The sequence below is a fragment of the Etheostoma spectabile genome, chromosome 9, assembly GCF_008692095.1.
Source record: "Etheostoma spectabile isolate EspeVRDwgs_2016 chromosome 9, UIUC_Espe_1.0, whole genome shotgun sequence".
Taxonomy (NCBI): domain Eukaryota; kingdom Metazoa; phylum Chordata; class Actinopteri; order Perciformes; family Percidae; genus Etheostoma; species Etheostoma spectabile.
In genome coordinates this window covers 7886441-7908461 of record NC_045741.1, presented here as the reverse complement: position 1 = coordinate 7908461, position 22021 = coordinate 7886441, and the positions used below count along the sequence as shown (strand labels likewise).

Genomic DNA, 22021 nt, shown 5'->3' with positions numbered 1-22021 from the left:
CACACACACACACACACACACACACACACACCAATAATCCAGTATTATATATTCATGTGAAGATGACTATTTAACCCGAAACCATATGCCAACATCTACATCACAATGAGGTAATTTTACAAGTAGGTACTCTTTTAAATATGTAAGAAATAAATATTTAAAAATACTTTGAAGTACTGCTTTCTTTTAATAGTAACAAATGTCTTGATTATTGATCATGCATAGTCTTAAATGTTGAGGAGCTTTCCCCTCTATATTAAAAAATAAAAAAAACATTTCTTAGCAAAAATACTTGTTATTCCTACTCTACATTTTCTATTAGCTAGAATAAGGCATTGGCATGTTATTTTAAACGTTAAAACTCGGCTGAACCAACCAAGTCACAACCCTGTTGAGCAGAAATCAATGTTGTGTCATGCCAAAATCTTGAAGACTGAAGCATTTCCCTATGTGACATTTTTGTAATTTCATGGCACTCCATCAGGGCAGTCATCGACGGTGCAGCTTCATGTTTTAAGTGTCCTTGCTGACATGTTCAGCTCAGAGGTGAATGTTAAAAACGAAAGCTGCTAGAACTCTGTTATTTAAAGCCAGTGTTGTACTTTGTCGTCCTGTCAATATGGCTGTCATTTTTGTCATATTTGATTTTGCTGTGACTGTCAAATGAAAGCCAATGTTTTTCAGAGCTGTTCTGTCCTTGTCCACCACAATGACCATCACTGCCACAGTCCACCTGTCTGTGTCCCTGCAGCTCTTCGCTGGCCTCGGGCAGGCAGCATGTTAACGGAGTGGATCTGTACTACGAGCAGACAGGCAGAGGGAAACACGCCGTGCTGTTGATTCCTGGTGCTCTGGGTAATTACAGTGCTGCTCATAAGGTCATGAACCCATGCTAAAGTTGACTATAACAAGGAATAAAAAAAAAAAACACCTTTTGGAAATTAATCTTAATGCATTAATTAAAAAATTTGGAAAAACCCAGCCTTTAAGGACACCAGTTTTCTTTGTTAATGAATAATGTATCAGAAATAAATAAATATTCTTTCCTAAGATACAGCATAAGTATACATATCCCTATGTTAAATTCCCATTGAGACAGGCAAATCTTTATTTTTAAATGCATGTTATTTCATGGATTCAGGATGCTATACATCCTGATAAAGTTCCCTTGGCCTTTGGAATTAAAATAGCGCCCTTTTTAAGAGAAAACCTCTCCTTTCACAGGGTGCATTCGGACTGATTTTGGACCTCAGCTGAAGTCTCTGAATAAGGAACGCTTCACTGTAGTGGGCTGGGATCCCCGTGGTTACGGACAATCCCGGCCCCCAGACAGAGACTTCCCCCCTGACTTCTTTGAGAGGGATGCAAAGGACGCAGTGGATCTGATGAAGGTCTTATCAGTCTGTTGATCAGCCAGGGGTGACCAATATTACCAATCTGGATTCCATATTTACTCAGTAGCCCCCCCGGGTTTGGGGGGTGGGGGTTTATGTGGTAGGAATGAACATGGCTGTGTGAATCCTAGAGCATGGATTGATACATTTTTGTTCAGTTAAGGAAAACTTTGACGCACATTATACGGCTGGCATTTCAGAATAAAAGTGGGGAATCATAATTGTGTTTAAAAAAAAAAAAAAGTTGTCACACCAGCTAAATGAAAGCACAGGCTAATACATGGTTTCAGAAGAATTGTGAAAATACTATAATGAGCAAATCAAAGCATTTTTTTTTTTTTTTTTTTAAGATTATTTTTTGGGCATTTTCGGCCTTTATTCGATAGGACAGCTGAAGATATGAAAGGGGGAGAGAGAGAGAGAGGGGGAGTGACATGCAGCAAAGGGCCGCAGGCTGGATTCGAACCCGGGCCGGCTGCGTCGAGGAGTAAACCTCTAAACATGGGCACCCGCTTTCCCAACTGAGCTATCTGGGTGCCCAATCAAAGCATTTTTAAATGTGAAACAACTCATACCTCAATATGCCTCCTCTGATCTGTACTGTATCTAACAAAATAAGTTTTAACAGTCAAATAGTGTGTAATTTACCCTGAGTGGCTGATTGTCACTCCATTATGAGACGCATAGAGGAAGCATGTTATAGCATCCTCACTGTTTTTTTTTTTTTACACTGATTGCTAAACATATGCTCTCCATTTATCTGTGCACACAAATGTCCACATCAGTATTTTCTATAGTTTACTGCGATTTAATAATACTAATAATCATAATTTCCATGTGGGGATTGATGATTCTGAAAAGGTGTCATTCACTTTTAACCCTAATGAAGACGAAAGACACACCGGCGAGTCCAAGTGATGTTTGACAACAGTCCCACTCAAAAAGCGATATATTTCACATTATAATTTCATACATTTATAGACTATTTTATTCATATATTATGCTACCATTGTGAACCCAAGACTTTTGTAAACTCATTTCAAGCACCAAAACAATTGAGTGTAGGTTTGTTTTCACAAAGGATTTGAGAAATTTCAAACAGCAAACATCAACTTTTGAGCTTTAGGCCAAATTATCGCTTTATGCATTGCTCTGGAACTAATTTGGGCCTCGCTTTACAGAAGGCGGAGTTTGTTCTGAACATGTTGATATGAAAGACATGGTATCGAGTTTTATGCAAATATTCTTAAAATGTGAATTTAAAATGAAATGTGAAAATGTGGGCGCCCAGGTAGCTCACCTGGTTGAGCGAGTGCCTCATGTACAATTGCTCGGTCCTTACCGCAGCGGTCCAGGTTCGATTCCGACCCGAGGCCCTTTGCTGCATGTCGTTCCCGGTCTCTCTCACCTTCCCTGTCTTCAGCTGTCCTGTCAATTAATGGCCTAAAATTCCTAAAAATAATCTTGAAAAAAAAAAAATGTATAAATGCCTCTAGACCTCCAGAGGGTTGAGAAAATATGTGCTTTGTTCACAAACTTTTTGATAGGAAGAATAAAAAAGTAATTAATAGTATTTTCTATTTCATTGGCAGGCATTGGGCTTTGGCAAGTTCTCTCTGCTGGGGTGGAGTGACGGAGGGATCACCGCTCTGATTGCAGCAGCGAAGAACCCCCACCTGATCAGCAAGATGGTCGTATGGGGAAGCAACGCCTTTGTTTCCCAGCAGGACCTCAAGCTATACAATGGTAATGTGCCCACGTAGTCCCAAACTCTGTGGACTGTTGATGGTGCCATCTTTCTAAACTGTGTATATTGTGTGTCCACGGCAACACATAGCGGTGCGTGATGTCTCCAAGTGGAGTGCGAGGATGAGGCAGCCCATGGAGGAGGTGTATGGAGCACAAATCTTTGCTAAAACCTGGGAGGCCTGGGTGGATGGGATCGCACAGTTTGCAAAACGACCAGAAGGTACTGAATCCATGTTTCCAAAAACAACAGTGTTACATATATGACAACATAAAAAAAGACATGCAAAGAAAACCCTCCAGAAAACCCTCAAGGGGCTTGACAAGTTGGGTTCCCTAAAATAATTCAACGTAAGATAGCATGTAGGAAATAAAAACATACGAACACAGTCTATGCAAAAAGGGACAGAAGAAAGGATCAACTAAATGAGGAGAGAAAATAAAGAAAGAGAGAAAAAGACAAGAGACATGTTAGGCTACTGATACAGTAAAATATTTTAGGGGCAGGCTGGGCTGTTTTTGTGGGATTTGTGAAATTGAATATAGGATTGCAACAAATAGGAGGTAGTGTTTTGTTGAATCGGAAGAAATTGGGCGACTTAGATTTAGAACTTTGTTGTGACAGACTCAGGTGGAGTCCAAAACTAAAAACCCTCAGAAATAACAAAATCAAGAGATGGAAGGGAAATGCTTTATAGTTAAAATGCAATTATAAAGGAAGTTGTCATGTAAATGATTGTCAAGTATTGATAGTATATAGTTACTGTGAGTTTGCAGTGTTTTGCATAGCAGATGTGTACAGCAATTGAATTTAGGACGGAAGATGTTTATTTTTGCCACAAGATCTCTGCTACTTTTGATACACAAGGAAAGTATGGAGAAGTAGACGGGAAGTCGGACAGTGCAGACATCCGCCAAGACATGCCCTATCTTACAATGTTAATGCAGCGGTAACACAATTTACATAATTTGTGTAACCCCCCTTGGCTTTGGATCTGCTGCAGAATTAACTGGCTCCTTCCTTGGCCCATGCTACAGTCTTCCACCAAGTGCCATAACTTGACGTTTTTTTTACATAGTCCTGTTGACAGACAAACGGATAAACTAACAAACAGCCAAAAACATGACCTCCTTGGAGGAGGAGGTACATTTGAGATGCTCCTTAATTTTGTTATGTTCCAATAAAAGTCAACTGAAAATAATTGATTGAATTTAGTTTTCTTAAATGTCATCTGGTCAGGGAGCATCTGCCTGGAGCTTCTGCCCCTAATCAGCTGTCCAACCCTCATCATCCACGGAGAAAAAGACCCCATGGTGCCCAGCTTCCACCCACAGTGCCTCCTCAAACACATCAAGGGATCCCGGTGAGATAAGATCACATAAACACACACACACACACGAGCGCGCGCACACACCGCGTCCACACTCACCTGACAGGCCAAGGACATTTAGGGCCGTAGTTTAACAATCTGAAACAAAAGTATCAAACGCAAGTAGCTTAGTGGGCGAATCTTGGGCGCTGTTGCTATTATACTGCCGGGATGAATGACTCTTGGGGCCCGACGCAAATCTAAAATGGGTTGGTCTGAAGGAGCTACATTACTCAGGTGTGGTTTGGGCGTAACGTGCAACAAACCAATCAGAGCGTTATTTCACATTCCCTTTAAAAGCAGCCGCGCTTGTTCCACGGTGGATTGCTCTTTTGATGGTGGATTTGCTAGGTGCACGCTCTTAATACACCCATGGGCGCACGCCAGGAGCAGTTCACAGCCGAGGAGACGGGAGTTTGCTATAGATTTTTCTTTTTGACAAAAATGGGTAACACTTTACAATAAAGTACAAAAAAAAGGTAGTTACTGTTTTTGAAAGAGTAACAAATGATTAGTTACCCTTTTTCAGAAGGGTAGTTACCCTTAAAAAAAGGGTAATTTTTCAAAAGGGTAACTACCCTTACCCTTTTGAAAAAGGGTAACTAATCATTTGTTACTCTTTCAAAAACAGTAACTACCCTTTTTTTGTGTACCTTATTGTAAAGTGTTGCCTCAAAATGTAAATAAAGCAGTGTCACAAAAACGTATTTTCTTATGTTTTGGGCTCACTCTCACTGAATCACGAGGTTATGAATGCATGGTGATATTTTTTGCACTGTAGTCTAACATTAGACCGAGATGACCTCACCATAGACGATGCAGCTCTCCTGTCTCTCCTTTTCCAAGCTGCAGCTGCTGGGGCATTTGGGTTAAGTGGTACCGGCACATGCAGTTCAACATCACATCTTCTTAAGTCCTCTAATAGTTCCTCATTTATGTCATCAACACATGCACAAATCATGGAAATGTTGTGTAAAACAAGGTCATATTTTCCTTGTATTTATGTATGGTTTGCAAAAATGGTAACTGCTGGGTCCGTGAGATGAGAGAAACAAAATGTATGCGCACACTCTACATTACGGCCGAGCATGCGCTCTTAAAATAGCATCTGAGTAACGCTCCACTGATTGTAGACTAGGATTTTCCTGGTCTGTGGCAGAATTGTTTTCTGAAACTATGAACCGCCCCATAATTCAGCTGTGCGTCGGATGCAGAAAAGGAATGATACATGCATCGGTGTACAAAGTCAAATGCGCTGGGTGCAAGATAGGGCCCTTAATGTTACCACAACAAAATAGAAATTATTTATTATTTATTATTGTCACTTGTAAGTCTAAGCAAACTGTAAAACTGCATCCATCAATGGATAGCTATAACTGCATGGCCACATTAGTGTGTGTCAACCTACAAAACATCAACATGTAGGGCTGGGCCATCATGATAGAAATAAGAGTAGATTTCCAGTAGTGACTTAGGTCATTGATTGGTGAAATGGTTAAGACTGCACTTAAAGATTTATTTATTTTTCCTTCGCAGACAAAAAGCTCCCGTGCGTACGTGCACGCATGCATGCACACACACTTAAACAACAACAAAGTAACAAATAGATTTTTTTGTTCCAAATCTAGATTACACCTGATGCCAGAGGGTAAACACAATCTCCACCTGAGGTATGCTGATGAATTCAACAGACTGGTGGAAGACTTTCTGGGACACTGATCGATTAATTAACACTGTGAAATGACAACTGATTGCCTTGTGGAGAGGTCGCCAGGGTAACTAGCAAATATGTGCACCTAATGACTTAATTTTGTTATTGATAATTTAATTTGTAGGCCTACTCTGTTCTCATTAAGCATCAATTGTAAAATAACTGTATATTTAACTTTCAAATTTCAAGGTTCATTTTATCTCGTTTATGCTAATGTTACATTGCAATTATTTAAAAAAGCAGTGACGTTAGCTCCTAACGAGGTCTCGGTAAAGTTAAAGTAAAATGTCTGCAGCTGCTTACTTTGGAAAACCAACACTTATACAAAGCTAAATTTAACAACAGTGTCAATAGCTGTATTATCACAAAACTGAACTTAAGATTTGGTAAATTGTCAGTAACATAAATTATTTGTTTTGGTGATTACAGGAGTAATGTTAATGATTTCACATTGAAAATGATTTATGAGCATTAATAAAGCTATTTCATATCATTTAAAAGCCCTTTATTTAAGTGTTACCTATGTTACTCTTCATGAGGAATACTTACACCTATTACATACACCTATGAGCATTAAGCTGTGTATCAGTAGAAACCCGGTAGTATTTTCCAATGACCGTGCATCCCTCCCTCATGTCCCCCTGAGACGAGAGATTTCTGTATTGGGTGTCTGGAAAAAAAACTCAGATGACGCAAAAATCTTTGTTTAACGTCATCGGAGTAATTTTTGTGGACTACAAGTCAGCTAGTTCCGCATGTTTAACTCGCCCATAAGGGGTTGGACCCGAAGTAAGCTGAAGTGAGCCGAAGCGAGTCGAGTGTCAGCCATCTTGGAGCTAAGCTACAGCTGAGGTAACGCTTTTTAGCAGCAAAACTTTTACAACAATTATGTGCATTCAAACCACCACACACCGGGATACATAGGTACAGAATATGATCAACTAGAAAATTCCGCAAGAAAATTTAACAGAGTTTCCTACTACTTGGTGCACATCCGAATAACAATAAAACTTAATAAAAAAAATAATAAAATTGTCAAGTGTCTTACCCCTTCAGAGATAGAACTTTTTAAAACCTATTTAGGACCTTGCTGTTTCCCAGAAACAGCTATGAAGGAGCTAGCGCTAAATAATAATAATAATCTTTATTTGTAGAGCACTTTTCAAAAACAAGTTACAAAGTGCTTAACAAGTACACAAATACAAAGCATAAAACATTAAAGACTGAAATACAGTTATATAAAATTTGTAAAATACAATGAAAATAAGAGGGGTAATGAAAGTCAATAGATCGGGAAGGCTCTCTATAAAGTATGTTTTAAGAAGCGACTTAAAAGAGTTCACTGACTCAGCTGACCCATTTCCTCGGGCAGGCTGTTCCAGAGCCTCGGGCCCTGACAGCAAACGCTCTGTCCCCTTTAGTTTTCATCGAGACTCTGGAACAGATAGCAGACCTCTGCCCGAGGATCTCAAGGTGCGTGCTGGTGTATATGGTACTAAAAGGTCGAGATATAACAGGCGAAAGGCCATGAAGAGCTTTAAAAGTGATCAATAGAATTTTAAGTCAATTCTAAACATACTGGGAGCCAGTGCAATGAAGCTAAAACAGGAGTAATGTGATCATATTTATTTGTTCTGGTTAAAAGCCTGGCAGCTGAGTTCTGCAGTCTGGAGTCGATCATAGATTTTTGAGTTACAGGTGAAAAGGCTATTGCAATCCAGGCGTGATGATGAAGGCATGTAAGGTCTCGGTGTCTTTAAAAGTTAACATAGATCGAATTTTAGCTAATTTCTAATTTGTAAAAACATGATTGAACAATTTTTGTGATGTGCTGCTCAAATTTAATGACTATCAAACCAAACACCGAGGTTCTTTGCCACGGGCTTAATGTAGTTTACTAGCGACCCGCAGATGGCAGTATTTGCTTTGCCATTTGCTGAGACCCGATGACGAGGATTTCTGTTTTGTCTGAGTTCAGCTGGAGGAAATTATTTGACATCCATTTTTTACTTCACCAAGGCATTGTTAAGTGAACTCAGCATTCCAGGGTCTAGTCTGACAGGTAAGTATATTTGTGTGTCATCAGCATAAATATGAAAGAAATGCCATGTTTTGGATATATGTCCAAGGGAAGCAGATACAAGGAAAACAAAATGGGTCCTAAGACCGACCCCTGAGGCACACACATATTAACTGGACTGAACGAGGAGACATAGTTATTACAGACACGCAAACTTCCTATTTGTCATGTATGAAAACCATTCTAGAGCAGTACCAGAGATCCCCACCCAGGTGCCTCATGCCTGTCTAACATGATGCTGTGATCAATGGTGTCAAAAGCAGCACTGAGGTCCAGAAGTACAGGACCGACACATGCCTTCATCAGCAGACATTAAAAGGTCATTGGTGACTTTAAGCAGGGCAGTCTCGGTGCTATGGTACTTCCTAAAACCAGACTGAAATTTTCAAATATTTTGTTATTTCCAGACAGTGAGCAGCTGTTTGGACACAGTTCTTTTCTAAATCTTTGCAATGAAAGGCAGTTTTGAAATTGGTCTTAAAATTATGTGGAGGGCGGGATCTACCCCAGGTTTCTTTAAAAGTGGGTTCACGCAAGCCTTTTAAAATAATCAGGGACACACCAGTAGATAGGGACTGTTAAAAATGTTGATCAATGGGGCCCAACAGAATCTATCACTTTCAGTAAAAATTTTGAAGGTATTACATCAAGTGGGCTGGAGGACACTCTCATTTGTATACTGTTTTTAAAAGCTCAACAAGTCGATGGATAACTGGTTAACTGTCTTGTTGCTGGTGAGGAACCTCTGAGTAATAGGCCGCGGGGTAATCGAGGCCTTGATTGACACCACCTTATTGATAAAATGAGATAAAAACAAATCACAGTCATCATTACTTCCAGCTGAGGCACAAGGAGGTGTGGGTACCACTGATCCACAGTCTTAAACAGAAACCTGGATTGTGTTTATGTGTAGTAATGAGTTCAGAAAAATAGTGTGTTCTCGCATCCTTACCATGTTATTGTAGTTAGTTAATAAATCCTTCAGACTGAGGTAATGGACTTGGAGACTGGATTTGTTCCATCTGCGCTCTGCTTTCCTGCATTCCCTTTTTAGGCTGCGAATGCTGTCATTTACCGGTTGCTTCCTAGCCTTAGACGAGGCCTAACCTTTAGAAGCAGTAAATTTAGTGAAACGCAGATATGGTTGAAGTGATCAACCATATTGTTGGTGTTAGAGTCAGCAGGTGTTGGCTTTGACTCTTAAAGGATGCGCAAAATTTTGAAACACTTTTTTCATTCAAAAGCGAGAAGACACGAGCTTGGTGAGATGGCAGAGATAACAGGCAAATTGCAGCTAAAAACAATACATCTGTGGTCAGATATGGTCATGTCCACTAATTCCACAAGGAAATGCTGACACCCAGGGTAAAAATCAAGTCCATGTGTGTGACCACGATTATGTGTTTGCTCTTTGACATGTTGTTTGAAGTTAAAGAAGTGCCATATTTAGAGTTAGTTGCATTAACATTATTGGGTCATCAACTGAATATTAAATCACCACAAGAACAATTCTGTCATAATTTAAAACCAGATTAGTAAAAATTCAGGAAGTTCAGATAGAATCTTCCAGGTGGTTTTGGGGGGCGTAATTACAACAAAATAAGATAGGTTCAGCCCTCCACCCTTAAGAGTGAGAACTTCAAAGGAGTTAAATTCTCCACACGTACTTGATGACATTTTGAATTTTTCCTATACACGGTCACTACCCACCACCACGACCACTGACCCTCGGTTGACTAAACAATCGATTGAGGCGACACAGTTCAGATAGCTGGGTATAGTCATTATTTGCAACCAGGATTCAGTTAAACATAAAATCTAGATTTGCAGACAAGACAAAAATCATTTAAGATAAACGTTTTACTCGAAAGTGATCTCACATTGAAAAGAGCCATTTTAAATGATTTGTTCTGGGTACAGGAGTTGTTGCAGTTGTCCTAATCCTTGAGAGATTACTGAATTTCTTTGTGGGATTTGCACTTTCGGTTTACTGGTCTGTGCGTGGTGATGACAGGAATAGAAGTCTTTGGAACAGCGCTGGGGCAGACGGCTTAAACTGCCAGCAGGTGGGGACAGTTTTATGTGGCAATGATGAAGAGATGTGTTCAGTGAGCGGTGGTGTGTCCAGGTGTTTTGCATAAACCAACCAGACTCCATTTAAAAAACAGTACTTTTAGCTTATTGAGCCAACATACAGTATCTTCACATGTAAATCGGTAAAGTATGTGTTTATTTCCACCAACACTTGAGTTTCGATGATTGGGAAAAGTGTAGAGAAGACCAAAAAACGTCTTTTCATAGTTTTTATTTGGTTTCTGTCGACTTTGAATGTAGTGTTATACAATGCTATTTACATGTATCATGATGTAGGCTATTATTATGGCTTTAGCCACCTAGCGTACGTTTAATGTAGTTAAAATGAGCTTCAAATTTACCAGTTGTAAAATTAAAGTGATAAGTTTACACAATAATGCATCAATAATTAGAATTAATGGAGATTGTTATGCTTATTTTTGCGTATTTTATACTTCTGAACTTATTTATAATGTATGACTTTTACTTGTAAAAGAGTATTTCTACATTGTTATGCTATTGTTACTTTTAGGTAAAATGTTTTAGGAACTTCTACCACCACTGACGTGTCTTGTGGCGGGTTTTTTCATGTACCCCTGACTGCAGACCCGCAGGACCAGTTGCGGGGCGGGGTCAAACGTTTAAATCCGCCAGTCTCCAACCGTCCACTACCCAACTCATTTAAACATGGGGACTAGAAACCTTACTGGATGTGGCGAAATGCAACGATTTAAACATAATGAACTTAATCTTTGGTTTTAACATTATGAAATACAATATTGACACATTTCACAAACATTAAATACTTCATAATAAATTAATGATAAAAAAGTAGAATATTTGAATGTATATTTATCATAATCAATTGCAACCTGATACTTTCTTATGATCAAAATCAACGATCATGAGACATAATATATATCAGATATTAATAATGTATATAAGGTATAGTTATATATTACACTATAAATATTTATATATATTATTATATATATATGATATATATATATATATATATATATATATATATATATATAATATAACCAATAATTATGAAATAATTTATAACATATATACAACCAAATACAACAACAAACAATTAGATTGATACTTTATCATCCCACAGCGGGGGATTTCCTTGTTACAGCAGCAAAAAAGCAAAACAAACATGAGTAACACAAAAGAAATTATTTTAATATATATCTCATATAACGGCAGATCGCCTTCACACACCTGTTATCCTCTGGCGGTCTTACACAATAAAACTCGCTTAAGAAGGAGACCACTGGTTGAGTTGGGCTCATTCACTGAAGACATATCTACACTGAAGACATATCTACACTAAAGACATATCTACACTGAAGACATATCTACACTGAAGACATATCTAAACACTGAAGACATATCTACACTAAGACATATCTACACTAAAGACAGATCTCACTAAGACATATCCACTAAAGACAGATCTACACTAAGAACAGTCTACACTGAAGACATATCTACACTAAGACATTCTACACAAGAGATCTACATAAAGACGATCTACACAAAGACAATATACACTAAAGACATATCACACTAAAGACATATCTACACTGAAGACAATATCTACACTGAAGACATATCTACACTAAGACGATCTACACTAAGACATATCTACATGAAGACATATACACTGAAGAAATCTACACTGGACAGATCTACCTAAGAAGATTACAGGCTATCATCCCACGCGAGTCATGGGCGCTAGCCCCTGCACTGGTCGCGCTAACCGCGCTATGCCTGGGGGGGCAGAGACAAGAGTGCTGGGTTTTGTGGATCTGAGCTCTCCTTCATCTCCTGGTTGCAGACGATTCAGAGACCGTCATGCACATAACGACTGGAACATTGCTTCAATGGAAATAATTTCCACACTTTCAGATTACTGGAGCTAGCAGTTAAAGAAGGGAGTTAGCCTTCCAATCCGAACCTCAGCCTGCTCAACTTGGCAGAAACATAAATAGACATAACAAGCTTTTTTAATTGTTTTTGAAAACTAAACAACTATAAAAGTCACACTTACTTCCATTATTTATTGACTAAAGGGCTGTCCGAAGCGTGGGTGCATACTGCTAAATTCACTCTGATATTGATGAAATGACAGGGTCAAATGCTGGAGAGTTTAAAGGGGTTAAACGTTGAGGGGCGGGGTTAAACGTTTAACCCCGCCCCTCAACGTGTCTGCGGGTCTGCAGTCAGGGGCTTCTCGGTTTTTTTGGTCAAGAAGATCCGTTGCTCTGGTGCTGCACATCGCATTGACGATCGATTGCTTTGGGCTGCCATCTTCCTTTCACCAGGAAGTAGCTCTTTCTGTTTCTGTTTGTAGCATACACTGTATATTGTAGCTAGCACGAGTCACATGGTTGCTAGCTATAGTTAAACAACAACAACAACAAAAAATGACCGAGACACAAAACGGAGCGGTGTTTGAGGCCATTACGGTGCACAATTTTTCGGAGAAGATTTTGGAGCAGGTCATACACTTTCATGTGATGAAGCTCAGCGGAGGGTTCTTCCTGTGGGTCGGCTCGAGTCCGGTTCTGTCCAACCTGGCGGTCTCAATGAGCAGCAGATATGTAAGTAAATACACTACTAGTTACTCCCACTAGTACTTTTATTGAAGCACTGTGCATTGGAGGTGTTTGTACTTTACTTGAGTCTTTTCTTTTCATTTCACTCACTTTTATTCCACTAGCTAAATAGCTAGGCTAGCAGGCTGTTCAGTCCCTGTTCAGTCACAGTTTCAGTCCACACTGTAATATATACAAGACATATTATCCCACTCGTGTATGATAACCGAAGTTTCAGTGATAAAACCGAAACGATGTTACGATGCAGCCTACAGAGTTTGGGCTGTTCTTTTCGATACCGATACTGTAGTACATGTATCCCTTTCCTGTGGGGTATTAAAATATTGTGGGCAGTATTGTTAATCAAAAAGTATGACTGATGTTTTAAGTAAGAGTGGATTTGTATATGCTATTTTTACATCAGTGTATTAACCTGACATATTATCCAAAAACAGACATGCTTATTTTATGCATTAACACCTAACTGATTCTGGATTAGATTAGGCTATATATTACATTACTCATTTCAAGCTTCCATGGTTAAATAGCATAAGGGAAAGGTGGGAACACATGTTTGTGATCTGGATGATGATCCATGAAGTCCCTGTGGTTCAGTAGAATTCCAGCACAGTGCCACTGGATGGGAAATGGGTCCTTAGCAGGCAAATTATAATACATCTTTTTCTTGACATCCTCTGACTTTACCACAAACCACAGAGACAACAAAGATGAACATAATTGGGAACACTTGACCTGACAAACAGATAGTAAAGTAAAAGATTTTTGGATATCATGGATCTGTGATTGATGATTTCTGTCCTGGAAGAAAGACCAACCGCTGTTCTGCTCATCGTTTGTTTTGTCCGCAGGATTCGATGCCTTTATCTTCGTTAATCATGGGGGACCCATCCAATACTGCTTCAAATTCCTTGGCACAGAGATTAGGTAATGATGTATGACTGCATAAATGAATACGTTTTTAGTATTGCTGCTAATGTACAGACTGTTCTCATGTATGACATTATTGGCGTGTTATCAAGACGCATTCTCGCTTTTTTGCGTGTTTATCAACGCCGTTAGGCCTCCATTGGCTTACATCGGGGTGGAGGACAGGACTTTCACCCAGGTGTCCCACCTGTCGCATTTCCTAAACTTAACTGTCGCTTTCTTCTTTTACTAAAGGCAACCCTGTTCTTCTTTTCCTAAACCCAACCGCGTGTCACGTTTGCTAAACTCAACCGTCGCTTTCTTCTCACGATAACATGCCAAGTGGCGTGTATGTTTATGCTGTTGTGTCGTTATATTTTCTGGATATTAAAATGTTTTTGTATGTTTTAACTCATTTGCTAGAATCCACTTATAATCAAGTTTACTGCGAACAATTCTCCAAATCCTGCTGTTGCTAGGTCATCCTTTACGGTAACCGTTTTTAGTGTTGCCCGGGCGCTTGTTAATGTAATTGTGCAGTAGGTGTGGATTGATTTGAAAAGTCTATGTACTGTGCAATGGTGGAAGGAATAAAATAAAAGTAGAAATACCACAGTTTAAAAATACTTCATTATAAGAAATAGTCCAGACTTCAAAATGTGACGTATCACAAGTAAAAATACTCATTATGTGGAATAGTACCTTCCACAGTTTTCTTAGTTATTATAGAATATTATTTTATTCCATGTTTATCGTTAAAAATACATGTAAGAGCATTTGAATGTTTGTCAATGTGGAGCCAATTTTGAATAAACAAGTCAAAATTGTACTTAAGTAAATGTACATTCCACCACTGCCACAAAACCATAACACAGGTTTTCCAAAAATAAAGCGATAATAATCTTCACTATGATATGTTGAAGATGTCTTCACATTTTGATTTTCATACGACCCCAACTAACTAACTAAAAGCAGAGGCTTCTTGAAATGTGCGAAAAACACACAAACATCCTTTGGAAAGCTTGTTTGGTATTGAAGAATTGTAATGAACAGGCAAAAACATAAGACAAGGTCTATTAACAAAAACATAATTCTGAGTATCCACGACTTCCAGGACTGATAACTTCAGTGTAATTGTATAATTTAGCAAATCATTTAGTGCTCTTGCTAAACCGAAAGTGAAATAAATGTCTGTTTCTGTCTGTTTTGCAGCAAAGAAGACCAAAAAGCAAGTATTTGTGAGTTACAGTCTCCCGACGACAGACTCCAACCTCAGTCTTTCGGTGGAGAACCGGATCAAAAAGGAGCTGGAGCTTCACCCTGAACACTTTTGATTGTTTATTGAACTGAAGAGTTGAAGTGTTTTGTGTAGAACGGAGGACAGAGCAACAATCAAGTAGCAGGTGCTTCTCCTCTTTTGGACTAACAAACATACATATATTCGAAATACTGTAATCGAACTCCCACACAATAACCACAAACGGTCACATCAAGTGTTCTTTTATTGACATAATAAATTAATTGGTTTATTATCAAAACATGTAGAGACCTATGGCTTTTTGTACAAATGCATCATATTAAAAAAATAACACTTAGAAAACAGCTTTAGTGGGATTTTTCTTTCCTCCGAGTGTTTAACTGTTGAAAACATACAAACTAGTAAACCATACAAGGTGTTCAAAATACGTGCTGTGTACTAAATATTATATTAAAAATGTAGGATGTTTGGATTCAGGTATATGTGGATGAAAAATGGGATGTATTATGTATTCAATGTGCTTATCATTCTATGAATGAATGGTACATGGATACAGACCTTACGTTTTTATGCAGTCCTAGGCAAAACGTACGTAGTAAAGTGTATAAATGTACACTAATCACAACTAGGCCGGGTCTGCGCAGGCTACGCTGCTCTATTCTAATCTTCACAAACGTTTATTTCCAAAAAAATTGTAAAATATTGTGCTTTCTGGCTAGAGTTACACATCCTAGGTGCAGGATTACAACATTACCACAGTACAGAGAACAAGGAAGTGAGAGTTGGAGTGGACATATTTGCTAATTAAGGAGGTATTTCAAGCAACAAAATTGCCCTCGGCAGCATGACAAAATAAATACTGATTTTCTTGAATTACATTCTATGTTTTGTTAAAAAGAACAGAGCCATCACGATAAAGCCATTTAAATCCTGAGATGCGTCATAGGACATCACTGTCCGTTCAACTCTCAGATTTGTTCAGCAGTACCCACAGTCTCTGCAGGCTACACATACAGTCTGCCAAGGTCTCCGGCTGTTCGTCGCGTCAGACAACCATCATGCACCCACACTAGTAGCAGGAATGCTTTCCTTAAAAAAAAAAATCAGTGTCTACACTAACCTCATCTCTGAGGATAAAGTGCCACATTGGACTTCTAGCAGAGGGACCACAAAAAGGAAGAAAATACATGTAAAAGTATTTGTGCCCTTTCATGCAAAAAAGAGTGGTTTAGCCAATCGTGTTGGCTGAAAATCACAAACACTTTGATTGTGTCTCTGACATTTAGTGCAAAATAACTTATAAGATGCAGTGGAATCCTCTCTCAACGAGTCAAAACTACAAACCGAAAACTCACAGAGCACACGTTATTGAAAGCAAATCTGCTCTACTCTCCTTCCTCACTTGCCTGCGTCTTTCACCCGTTAATCATTCTCGACAGAGCGGACGGCAGTGCAAGAAAATCACCAACACCACTGAAGACTTTCATATTATTTAGCACACGCTGACTTCAGATAAACTTGGTCAAGTACAATATTTTTGGCAACTCCTGAAGGAATCATATTCACTACAAACTACACAAATGAATTATCGTCACCATCCCAAACCTCAGCCTGAAATTAATTCTGGTTCATCCGAAAGATTCTTTTTTTTTTTTTTTTTTACCCTTCAAATTTTGCTGTTCAGGTTATAATTCTTGAGCAATAATTAGCACGGTAGTAGACTATTGCTATGATGTTCACACCCCATTGGCCATGGCAGGATTTCCAATCACCTCCCCACCGGTGGCCAGGGCGTATGAGGCAGGCACCGCTGCCAGAGCGGTTGCTGCTGCCACTGTTGCGCCCCCAGTGGTTGTGAGGTGTAGCGGCGTGTCGTGGACGCGGGAGTAGTCCCCGTCCGCCTTGGCGAGAAGGAGGTGCTGCTCTCCTGGATGGAGCAGCGTCTGACGGGTGAAGGTCTCTCCGTCAGCCAGGCTCTCCGGCAGCGGCTGGCCCCGCGGCTCGGGCAGCAGCAGCAGGCAGATGATGCACAGCAGGGTGCAGCAGGCGAAGATCACGTGATGCAGGAAGTAGCCCTTCTGGTTGTGGAGCTCCATGATGGGTGCAGTGAGCATGCCGAAGCCGGCGCTGGCCAGGACCAGGCCCAGCCCTCCACCCCTGCGCAGAGAGAGAGGAAGTGTAACTGATCGGAGGTGACCAAAACTAACAACATCAAATGAAGTGCTTGTTGAATTGTCAAACAGGCTCTGAAACCTCTCTTGGTGGAGCTCGCTGTTACCATGGACAATTTTACCACACCCGCGAACCGCTACAGTGAGCTGCTACCATTGGAGGTTAAGATCGTTTTTTACCTTTGCCTTTTTTGCCCTTTTATAAAATATTCTTCTGCGCCGGATCAAATGTTTGTGATCACAATTCATCTCGTAGCTAGTTTGCTTGGTTCCAGACCTAAAACTCTTTCACTAAATGCTCTTAGGTTAATTACTGGAATTGTTGGGTCTTTGTAAATTATAGAATGTGTCCTAGACCTACTCTATCTGTAAAGTGTCCTGAGATAACTCTTTTAATGATTTGATACGTCCATCCACCCATCTTCAGCCACTTATCCGGTATCGGGTCGTGAGGGCAGCAGCTCAAGCAGGGGACCCCAAACTTCCTTTTCCCGAGCCACATTAACCAGCTCCGACTGGGGGATCCTGAGGTGTTCCGTGGCTAGGTTGGAGATATAATCCCTCCACCTAGTACTGGGTCTTCCCCGAGGCCTCCTCCCAGCTTGAAACACCTCCCTAGGGAGGCACCCAGGAGGCATCCTTACCAGATGCCTGAACCACCTCAACTGCGCGAAGGAGCAGCGGCTCTACTCCGAGCTTCTCACGGATGACTGAGCTTCTCCCTCTATCTCTTAGGGAGACGCCAGAGTAAAAGATGTGAGGGAAGAGAAACGTTGACATAATGAAAAGCACCCCATGAATGCCTTTAAGAAGAGACTGTCTAAATAGTTGCACTAGTCACAACTACACCACAAGATGGAGCCAATGAGTAAGATGAGAACAAGAGCTGGGTCCATAGATTCCAAATGTGGTAATGATACACATTATGGAGGACCCTATAGTAATTGTCAAAGTGCACTGTTTTTGCAGTCAGTACACAAGTTATCAATGCACTTTACCATTTTTTACTATCAGGAAATTTATTTTCATGCTTGGAGATCAGTTAAGCTGTGAGTTTGGAAACACTCTGTCAATTAAACCTAAAATGTCCACAACTTTAGACATTTAATAGAGCAATCAAAAAATAAATGATAACGCACACACTTTTCTGGCCGTGCAAGTTTAGCACACTGCGTACTCACACCTACTAAGAATGACCGCATTGGAATGCAGAGTAGGTCTATTCCTTTTATAATAAATATTCAGCATTTTTCAATTGTGGTCAATTTTATGGACACTTTACTGCACATATTTTACACTTTGTCACATAACATGGTACATGGCAAATAGTTTACCCATCCAATAAACGAAATGCCTGTATTGTCTTCTAGGAGAAATTCGGGAAGTTGAGAGAATGGCAACACATTGCACATAAACTCACAAACATACTCTCTCATCCAAATGTGATCAACTACAGTTAACATTCAATAATCCACACACAAAACCCCCTAACCTCCCCCACATATGCAGATGAAAGAGAACCCACTGACCCCCCCCCCCCCCCCCCCCCCCCCCCCCCTCATATTGCACATATACTGTATACTGCCCAGATTGTACAGAAGAAGTCATTTCGGACGTAGCCTAGAGCTCGCCAGCTGCAGAAAGCTCCCCTAAGTGCCATATTTTATGTCTATGACCACCCAGGCTTACCTGATGACAGTAGGAGTGATTTCAGCACAAAAGAATATGCTGAGTGTGCTGACTGCGTGGGAGGAGAACATGCCGATGATGGAGAAGGCCACCGAGAATTTCCTGTTCAGAGTGTCTCGCAGAACTGTCCAGAAGCGGACAAGAAAACGTAAGAATACCAGACACACCCAACATGAAGCGCACAGACAAAACAACAGCTAATTTAACATTGTCCAAGGGGAAGAGAGGAGAGGGACCTTGAAATTAGACTACAATGTATCACAAATCAACAAACTGTACCTATGTCATGGCGAAGGCTGTACTTCCCAATCACTAGATTCCATCAGGGAGCATTGGGAAAAAGAGGAGAGAACATGTCATTAGTAAGCACAAAGGGAAGCACAGGGATGACTCGTAACAAGCAAGATAAAAAAGCCTTCAGGAGAACTCTAAAATAATGACTACTGTACTGCATATGTAGGTCAGAAAAAGGGAGAATGAGAGGAGGCTCCTATTAGACTGAGAGTTGAACTGCAGCCTGTACTGTTTTAATGGCTGGGATAGTACAACTAACTTTACTGTTAAATTCCAACTTTCTGTTTTGAAATAGCTTTCATAACTTTCTGAACAGATTGTTGTAGTACTTGAACTTTTGCAAAATCTTTCCCCAGACAGCAATAGTCCAGTCATAGTGTAACAAGCATAAATAAGCAGATCTGTCAAAAGCTTCCAGTTGTTCATAGTATTGCCAATTAAGTAAAATGTGCATGAGGACACTAGTCAGAAAACCCCTAAACCCTCATTTTAAGGGTACAGGACTGTAAAACGTTTGGGAAACACTGAGACATGCCATCAACAGTTGTCATTTCAGACGCCAAAATTTAATGATTGCCAGCCAAAAATGAGAAGTTGCTTTTGTTTACTTACGTCTGAAATCTAAGACATATTGTTCCAAAACAATGTGACATACTTTTAGTGAGTTTTATAATTGTAAACTGCACAGGTGCAACTCTGGAAAGCTTGACTGTGTGATAACTCACAGTTGAGTAACCCCAGCTGTAGTAGCGATGCCAGGGCTGTTATGATCATGAAGGTGAGCAGCCCTCCACGGCGACCCATCAACCCCACCGCGGGGCAAAGCGCCAGGCAAGTTGCCACAGCGATACCAGCCATGGTGTAATAGTCCGCGTGGCACAAAGCTGTGGGCTGGGCCTCCGGGTCCATCATACTGCGGGCGAAGCAGTGGTGGATCCCATAACCTGTCAGCCTGCACAAACACACAGAGACACAATAAGAAAGTGGAGAGGGAGGTTGTACCTGAGACATGCATCTCCCAACAAGGGACAGAGATTTACACGTAACATAAGTGAAAATGTTAACAGTATAATAAATGGATTTTCTTGAGAGGAATGCGGCTATCAAACGTGTGTGTGAATCAAACGTTTTGGTTATAATAAAATAGCAGGAGGTGCAATACTTGTAAGCTCTAAAACTGGAAAATGGCATGGGTTTAACTAGGCAAAGGGCTGTGAGTGTGCTTGTGTAGATCATGGATGTATAATAAAACCGTGTAGATTAGAACCACTTCATTAACCAATCACGTGATATTGACGGGCAGCGAGGCTTCAGATGTCATCAATGTCGTAATTTGTCTAAAACGATACAAGCCTCGATACGTGCTTCCCGGGAAACTACCGGGATTTGTTGACACACGCTTCGAAACCTCGGCACCAAATGTGACATCACTACATAACATGTCATCATTTCCCCTTTTGGTGGGGGCAAGCTCATGTCATTCACGCTCTCCCAAAACAAGGGGTGTTAGCTTTGATTAGAAAAGGAACTGTAGCTACCAGCCCGGTCATAACACACTTACGAGTTGACACACAGCACCACAATGTTTTTCCACAGGTTCCTGGTGCTCATCATCTTGACAATGCAGGTCCTCTGGGGTTTGTTGTGCAGCTCCTGCTCCAGCTCTGGTAGGAAACATGAAACGTACACCTTGAGACCTATCCATACAGAAGGTAATGAGAGGCCTGCAGCTAAGGGACCTTTAGCACCGAGAAGCTAATGTGCTGTGGGGCCTTTAGACAGACGTAGCATGTCCCTATGCCCACTGTCATCATTATTATCATCCGTCTGCTCGGACAGTGGGAGAGCCAGAAACACTGAATCAATCACCAAGGCAGGGGCGGAATAGATGTCGGGGGGGCAGAGAGGGGAGAGGTCTAAGGTCACTTCTTTAAGGACTGCACGATTGCAAGGCAGTTAATTATCTACTTTTTTGATTGGCCATTGTAAAAGTCATTTATCAAGAACAAATCCCCGAAAATCTCTATTTTGAGCTTCTCATTTGTGATTATTTACTGCCCCCGAATATTGTAAATTGAATATCTTTGAGTTTTGTTCTGTTGATCGGACAAGGCAAGCAATTTGAAGACTTGTCATTGGGTTTTAAGAAATTTTGATCCACTACTCACTGACATTTATGATCGCAAAACAGATTAAACTAATGAAATGAAAACTCTGATGTCTTTGTGTTAGTTGCATGTTCATTTAGTCACACAACGAGAAGCAGCTGCAACATAACAAGTGTCATCTACAATTTAAAATAATTTGCATAGTGACGTGAATTAAACAAAAGAGAGTATACATTCATTGCAAATTGGATTTTTATTTTCATTCTTGTTTTACCCCACCTGTAAGCACTCCACTTGACTCGCTTGTCGTGTTGACCTGGTTCTTCCTTGCGATGCGCAGCATCATGGCTTTGGACCGCCTGTAGTGCTGGGTGGCCAGCAACCAGCGCAACGACTCGGGAAAAAGCCTTCAGAGTGAGAGAAAGAGAGGGATGGGAAGGATGAGAAAAGATTGGATTTGTAAGAGCAAGAAGAACAAAAATGCGGAAAGAAGGAAAAACAATAGAAGAAAGAGAGTATTGTTTGTCAGTACTGTGTAGTGCAGTGTGTACTGTACAAGCCATTGCCTGGCTCAGCGAGACAAGAATC

General features: G+C 40.4%; 3 protein-coding genes and 1 long non-coding RNA gene across 4 annotated transcripts in view; 3 read left to right on the top strand and 1 right to left on the bottom strand.

Moving 5' to 3' along the window:
* bphl (biphenyl hydrolase like) overlaps positions 1 to 6463 on the top strand; it is a 7353-nt gene extending 890 nt beyond the window's left edge. The window contains exons 2-7 of the mRNA XM_032526385.1: positions 752 to 855; positions 1225 to 1391; positions 2987 to 3140; positions 3232 to 3363; positions 4381 to 4504; positions 6139 to 6463. Coding sequence (XP_032382276.1) covers positions 752 to 855; positions 1225 to 1391; positions 2987 to 3140; positions 3232 to 3363; positions 4381 to 4504; positions 6139 to 6229 — 772 coding nt within the window. The 3' untranslated portion in view covers positions 6230 to 6463. The remainder of the gene's footprint in view (positions 1 to 751; positions 856 to 1224; positions 1392 to 2986; positions 3141 to 3231; positions 3364 to 4380; positions 4505 to 6138) is intronic.
* The window catches only part of LOC116695862 (uncharacterized), an 18936-nt gene extending 6463 nt beyond the window's left edge, over positions 1 to 12473 (top strand). Inside the window, exons 2-3 of the long non-coding RNA XR_004333569.1 lie at positions 12308 to 12313; positions 12462 to 12473. This is a non-coding gene — a long non-coding RNA (uncharacterized LOC116695862). The remainder of the gene's footprint in view (positions 1 to 12307; positions 12314 to 12461) is intronic.
* A 248-nt stretch (positions 12474 to 12721) lies between these two features.
* psmg4 (proteasome (prosome, macropain) assembly chaperone 4) lies at positions 12722 to 15513 on the top strand. The gene is made up of 3 exons (XM_032526953.1): positions 12722 to 12992; positions 13856 to 13931; positions 15126 to 15513. Exons 1-3 carry the CDS (start codon positions 12816 to 12818, stop codon positions 15245 to 15247), a joined length of 375 nt encoding a protein of 124 aa, XP_032382844.1. The 5' UTR covers positions 12722 to 12815; the 3' UTR covers positions 15248 to 15513.
* A 758-nt stretch (positions 15514 to 16271) lies between these two features.
* The window catches only part of slc22a23 (solute carrier family 22 member 23), a 25885-nt gene continuing 20135 nt past the window's right edge, over positions 16272 to 22021 (bottom strand). The window contains exons 5-10 of the mRNA XM_032526947.1: positions 21713 to 21840; positions 20887 to 20989; positions 20051 to 20277; positions 19311 to 19343; positions 19032 to 19155; positions 16272 to 17328 (exon numbers count right to left, since the gene is read on the bottom strand). Of these exons, the coding sequence (XP_032382838.1) occupies positions 16908 to 17328; positions 19032 to 19155; positions 19311 to 19343; positions 20051 to 20277; positions 20887 to 20989; positions 21713 to 21840 (1036 nt within the window). The 3' untranslated portion in view covers positions 16272 to 16907. The remainder of the gene's footprint in view (positions 17329 to 19031; positions 19156 to 19310; positions 19344 to 20050; positions 20278 to 20886; positions 20990 to 21712; positions 21841 to 22021) is intronic.